This window comes from Lottia gigantea (assembly GCF_000327385.1).
Source record: "Lottia gigantea unplaced genomic scaffold LOTGIsca_29, whole genome shotgun sequence".
Classification (NCBI taxonomy): domain Eukaryota; kingdom Metazoa; phylum Mollusca; class Gastropoda; family Lottiidae; genus Lottia; species Lottia gigantea.
In genome coordinates, this window is record NW_008708943.1 from 635,204 (window position 1) to 641,510 (window position 6,307).

Below are 6,307 nucleotides of genomic sequence, written 5' to 3' on the forward strand. Positions count from 1 at the left end.
GTAAAAGATTTGGGGGGGTTGAGGTTTAAAATCTAAACACTTCAACTTTATTGTAAATGTCAAAGGTGAAGGTTTGAAGGTCACTACAAACGTCATGATTTAGTATTCAAGCTTCAGTTCAAAGAAAAATTTCATGAGAATTGTGAAGCAGTGAAAGTACTCACTCAAATAGATAGTATTGGTATTTAATTTTAGCTACCTGTACGAATATATTCTGAAGTTGTGAGATTCTAAAAAAAAGTGAGACACCCTCCCCACCCCACATAAGTGAAAACAGTTGAATATTATCATCGTGACCTAGGCTTTTTTAACAATGTAAGCTTATAGGCCTATCTCTAAAAAACATTTAAATTGAAGGTCAAACCAGCAGACTGAAACTATTATTACAGAAACTGTAACAGACCAGGTATTACAGACATTTCAAAGCATTTGTTTGGAGATTTTTGCCAGCAGTTTACGTCATGAAAGTTGGCACCAGACCAATAATTAGTAAAACTTAAAAAAACATTTTCTTTGATGATTCAGTCAGTTTGTGAAACATATCAAGTCAAAAGTAATAACAAGTTTTTAGCTGCACAGGTATACGGTTGTGTAGGAGATCAAAATCTATCTCTTTGTCCAAACCACAATAAATCCACAAGAAAAGATCATGGCAGAGCATCTTTGTTACACTAAAAAATCAATATAAATGATTACATACATATTAATACTAATATCATGACAGGTCAATACAACCAAATCAAATGTTTAGAGGTTTAGTAATTCAGCATATTTGACTCGGCCTGATGTCCCTAATATCTTGACTTTTACTCCCACCCTTAACCCTATTATAACTAAATAATTAGCTTCAGAAGGGTTTAAGTCTCCCCTAAATGATGAGTTTAATGAGGTGTAACCCTTGATAAGGTCAGGTGAAGAAATGAGTTCTCACATTAAACAAATCAATGACAATAGTTTCACATAATTTAACACTTTAACAACCATCAATTAATCTTAATACTATTGATGAAAGGGGTTAAAAAACTAACACCAGGCTAAATCTCAAAAACACTGGACATGCTGTAAGGATCTTTCTCACCTTTGACAAGGATACAACAACAGACAAATCAAGCAAGTTATTTAACACAGTATGATAATAATTATAGAAATTCTTGAAATCACAAACTGTGGCATCAATTTTTTCCAATCTTACGGGAGGGTAACTTAACCCAGTGAGAGTTGAATGTTTCTCCAATGGCCAAAATTCCTGAGGTCACCAATATTTGTAATGTACAATAATCCAAGGCCAATAAGCCATTGGAAATAAAATTATTGGCAAATGAAGCTGTCTTGAGAAAATTTCCCCTATTGCACATGGAATAGTCTTGCGAGACTTCATTTCAGTCTAATCACTTGCAACAGAAATTAGAAACAGAATAGAATGCTCAGCTCTCACATCTCTCCAAATCAATTTTTTTTGGCCTAAAACATAGTGCATTTCAACTGACAAATTTCAGTATTTCCAAGACATTTTGGACAATAAGGTGCTTTTGGCAATTTCCACCAACCCTCATTATCACTATAACGCTACAAACAAATCAAAGAAACCTCTTTTTTTCTCTCACATAACTGGTCAGTTCAAGCTTGACAGTTAACAAAAGAACTGAGTGCAGTGTGTGTTTGACCGTTTTATGCTAAGTATGTGACCAAGTCTTGAATAAACTGAAGGGCAATTAGGTTCAAATATCTTACTTAGTTCTTGAATTTGTTATTCATGGTTTCCTGACTAACTGATTTGCTGATTGTTAAATTTAAAAAGGCCTACTTGATTTATCCCTTTATTAACCTATTGAACATAATGATAACACTGTCAAATTTCATCAAAATCATGTCAGGCCCAACAGAACTGATATTTTTTGGCCCATCTTGCTTTCTAAATAATAAATCTTCAAATCACTGATGAGAAAAAACAACCCTATCAAATCCTCGTCAATATAATTAGACACAGTTTAAACCAGGAAAAGCCCCAATAGAGAAGTGTCAAAGGAGGATCTGTTTGGGTGCTAATGAGAAGTGTGAAGATTTGATGAGGGGTTTGTAATCTAATCAATCAGGGGTCATTAGTTATTGAAAGATTTCCTGTAGAAAAACACTTGGGTAACACCTTTTTATAATAAACCTCTGATAATACCCTAGTTAAATCTCTATTAAGTATTTAGTAGGGGGTCAATGTAGGATAATCGAAAGAGTTCAAATCTTTCCTTTGATATTATTGAGGTTGAGGGTGTTTTTTTTTATACTGGAGATAATATTTCACAGGGAATGACAACACATCTAACCCTTAACTTAACCCTCAAATTTTCTTTTTGTGACGAAGGCCAGTGTTCTTATCAGACTGTGTTTTCATCCCACCTAACCTCCTTCTACAGAACACATGATAAAACCTCACTGCCAGATGAAGGGCTTTTGAAAAACTTGACCCGTATTTTGATTGCTACAAACTGAAAAAGAAGAGGTCCAGGCCACTCTCCTGCTTAAACGCTCTCTGTTTTCATTTGCTCAATCTGGAGTAGAAGAATGAGACATCCTATTCCTTGTTATTTTCACTCTACAGTCAAACGATATTAAACGATCTTCTACAATCATTATATCAAAAGATTTCTGAACAGCTGTCCATTCAAATTTTTAACTTAGACAGGTTTTCTCATGTCCTTTTGTGTAGCTCAGTTGTGTTTTCATAGATTGAAAATCACAAAAAACGCATTTCACAATTTAAGACGTATTTTAAGTTTACAATTTTTGAAAATAGAGAAGCATAAGGTCTACTAGCATTACAAATTAATAATCATATCGATGACAGTATCATAAATGTTCCCATTTGTACAGAGATGAACAGCTGTTCATTCATTGTAAAAGAATTTAACTCACATTGAACAAGATATGTCAATAAAATATATAGTCTTAAAATATGAAGAAAACTTCAAAAGAAAAACTTTACTTTTGATGATAAGGTGAGAATTCCAATATGAAGAAACAGTAACAGCTGCTTATGCAAATTAAATGTAAAAAATGAAAAAGATAGGTCAATCAAAAAATCTGTGCAGTTTAAGATATGAAAAGGGCTCGATAAAAGGTTTATACAAATGATAAACAAAATAATTGAGGCCACACGACACGACTGTTATTATCCAACACAATAACAAATCATAAGTTCATTTATCCTGGTCATTCAGCCAGCAACAATCATATCCTTTCAATGAAACTCTCAAATCTTTTTCAAATTTGCTAGGCTAGACAAATTCATTTATAGGGAGCATTTCATGATCGTATTTAACTCACTGAAATTTGAAGAGATCATATTTGACATTAGTTAATATATGTAAAGCATGTAAAGTCCCTTAACTGACATTCCACATAGCTACGGTAATGATATTTTGGTATTTGGGTTTGTCAGCTAGGCATTCTATTCAGAGAGTCCACCTGTAATATATGGGGTATTTGGGTTTGTCAACTTGACATCCTTTTAAGTGAGTCTAGGTTTCAATTATAACCAAGGAATGTGAGTTGTTATTATATGAAATCTTGTAAACTGATGACATTATTATCCTGACAGTTGACAATGATTTATTTCTTACAAACAAATAATTTGTATCGTCTGTGACTTACTATGGTCCAGTAAAATTGTATTTTCTGGTTATAGCTGTGTGACAATCCATCTAGCTTCTTCTAAATTATTCAATTTTTTTTGTAAAGTGTAGTTATCATTGTTTGGAATCATTTTTCCACTAGAAAGGTACTGTTCAGAAATTTGCCCTGTGTTTTAAAGAAGGTTTGTGAGCTGTGTTTTACAATGTTTGTACTTGTTTTGCAAAGTTTGTGCTATATTTTGTTCAGTTTGTACAGTGCATTACAAAGCTTGCACACTGTTTGTGTTTTGCTACAGTTTGTGTAACACTACGATACATGATCTTCACTACGTACTAATACATTTGACACACTAGAACTGGATGTTTAACGACAGACTTCATAATAAGTGTCTTTTTTTCAAGTGTGTGCTTCGTTTTGCTACAGTGTAATGAATTAACAATTTTTACTTTAATCACCTACCTAGTGCTTCAACAAGCCTTAGCATCACCCCACCAACATGATCATCGCCTTTAACTCGCAATAATTTTTCCACTTGTAGGTCTGTCACAGTTATATTTAAGGTCCAAGATCCGTCCACACGACCACTATCAGCTATAAAAGCCATTTTCAATTTGCTTAGTACTCCAAATAGTAATCCTTTTTCACGATGAAAACATTAAGCCAACATAGGCCTGGTTTAAACTTTCCTAAATGTTGACTGACTGTATAGTTTCAGAATAGAATATCAGGTTTCTTTACATTGGCCCATGCCATTAGTTAAACGAAAACATGAACAAATCCTTAGGTAAGTTGGCAAAAAGGTAATTAAGTTGATGATAGCACACCAATATCCACTTTACATACCACAAAACAGCTCCTTCACCAAACGACAATAAATGGTTCTGACTGAAGTTGTTAACTTTTTACATAGATTTGGGTCACTGTATAATACTATCCCATCAACAGACGGTACAATAAGTAGACTTTATCCCGCCAACGATGTTAATTTCCTGGATAAATCAATTCTGTCACAAGCATGAACACAAAAATAATCCAATTCAAGTCTAATATTAGGTGCGGTAGCCTCTTAACGGTACATTTAACGTTTTTCTTCTTGAGGAAAGTGGCAATGTTGCTGTGAGTCAATCCACCATGCCCCTATTAGGAAGAGCCACTTTCAACACGCAGTCGATTTCTTTCAACCTTTTTCATTGGTTGATAAAAATAGCTACTCTTGTCAATAATAGTCTTTTCTTCACAAAATCTCTTTTGTTCGCCGTCTTTTCTTAATAAAACATGTCTGATTTATTCGATATTGGTATTAAATTTCACCCAATTAAACAGCCAACGTGCAAATTAATAGATTTGTAGTAAAAAGCGAGAAATTCCACGTAAATAGCTACCATTATCTTGACCAATCGTATCAATGTTATGAATGGGAAACACCTTTATGTGTTACGTCATGAGGAATTCCCTCCCACAATTTCAGCATTAACCCTTTGAACACCGTGATTGAAATACCAAGATTGGGATAGAATAAAACCCAAATAATAAGTGTCAACTTTCATCAATGATGTGATTTTTGATTAATTTTTTCTGGAATACAATTTTCCAGTAGACTCTATTTCAGAATGGGCTAGAATGCTCAAGTTTTGGATTGCATATCATCTGTTCTGATTTTGAACACATTGTAGCATGAGTAGCCTACCTTCTTCATAGAATATAAATTATGACCCAATTCTGCAGGCTGATAAACTATTGGATCTGCATAAGATCGCAGAATGTTAGGACTGGGATCTCAGATTGATATACAGGCTACGTATTCTCGGAACGATCTTAGCACTAAAGATTGATTCTAGGACATCCTAGCGCTAAGATTGTTTCGAGAATACGTGGCTAGGTGTCTTTTATAATGACTAAATATTATGATTGTCTCAACTGGAATGAAGAGATTTGTTTAAAGATCTTTTAGAACCTTAATTGTTATCGTTAAAAAGATGTTTGACCATGAAGTTGCTAACCATCTATAAATGTTGGTAAGAGGTTGGATCCAGGACCAACTGGTAGACAGAATCCTAGAGACTCTAGTAAGTTGTTATCCTTGTAAAATCATGGCCATGAGCAGTGATTTTCAACCAGTTTTTCTATGTCTCGAAATTGCAGTTGTGTGAAAAATATGTCCCCAGAAGAAAAACATAAAAATAAAAAGTAACAAAAGTGCAAATGTGCCCACTTGAAAACCCACTGCCTAGAGTTTAGTAAATGATCACTTGGCATCAAGTCAGTATTCTTGAAAGTTGATATCCTTGTAAAATCATGGAAATATTTTGTTACATAATATGCACAGTAACATGTTGACTGCTTCTCATAGATAGGCTAATCATTGTCAAAATTACTGCTAGAGAATAGTTCAGAGCCTTTTCAAAGAATCCATAAAATAACACAAACGTTTTAGACATAAATAAAGTTTTTAATTTCTAATATAGACACAATAACAACATAAATTCTACAGTGTCAACAAATAAATAATGAAAATATCACAACAATAGGACGGAATGTGTAATTGATAAATGAGAATCTCTATATAACTGACATCTTCTTTGACTTATAGCGTCCTTGTATTTCTTTGCAAGAATTGTAACAGTTTTCTCCTACATAAAACAATTTAATGACTTTTGTGAATAGAATTTGTATCGAAATG

General features: G+C 33.5%; 1 protein-coding gene across 1 annotated transcript in view; it reads right to left on the minus strand.

Moving 5' to 3' along the window:
• LOTGIDRAFT_215642 (hypothetical protein) overlaps positions 1-4,231 on the minus strand; it is a gene marked incomplete at its 5' end in the record, with an annotated part of 42,411 nt that extends 38,180 nt beyond the window's left edge. The window contains one exon of the mRNA XM_009056769.1: positions 4,087-4,231. Within this exon, the coding sequence (XP_009055017.1) occupies positions 4,087-4,231 (145 nt within the window). The remainder of the gene's footprint in view (positions 1-4,086) is intronic.
• Between the last annotated feature and the right edge of the window lie 2,076 nt (positions 4,232-6,307).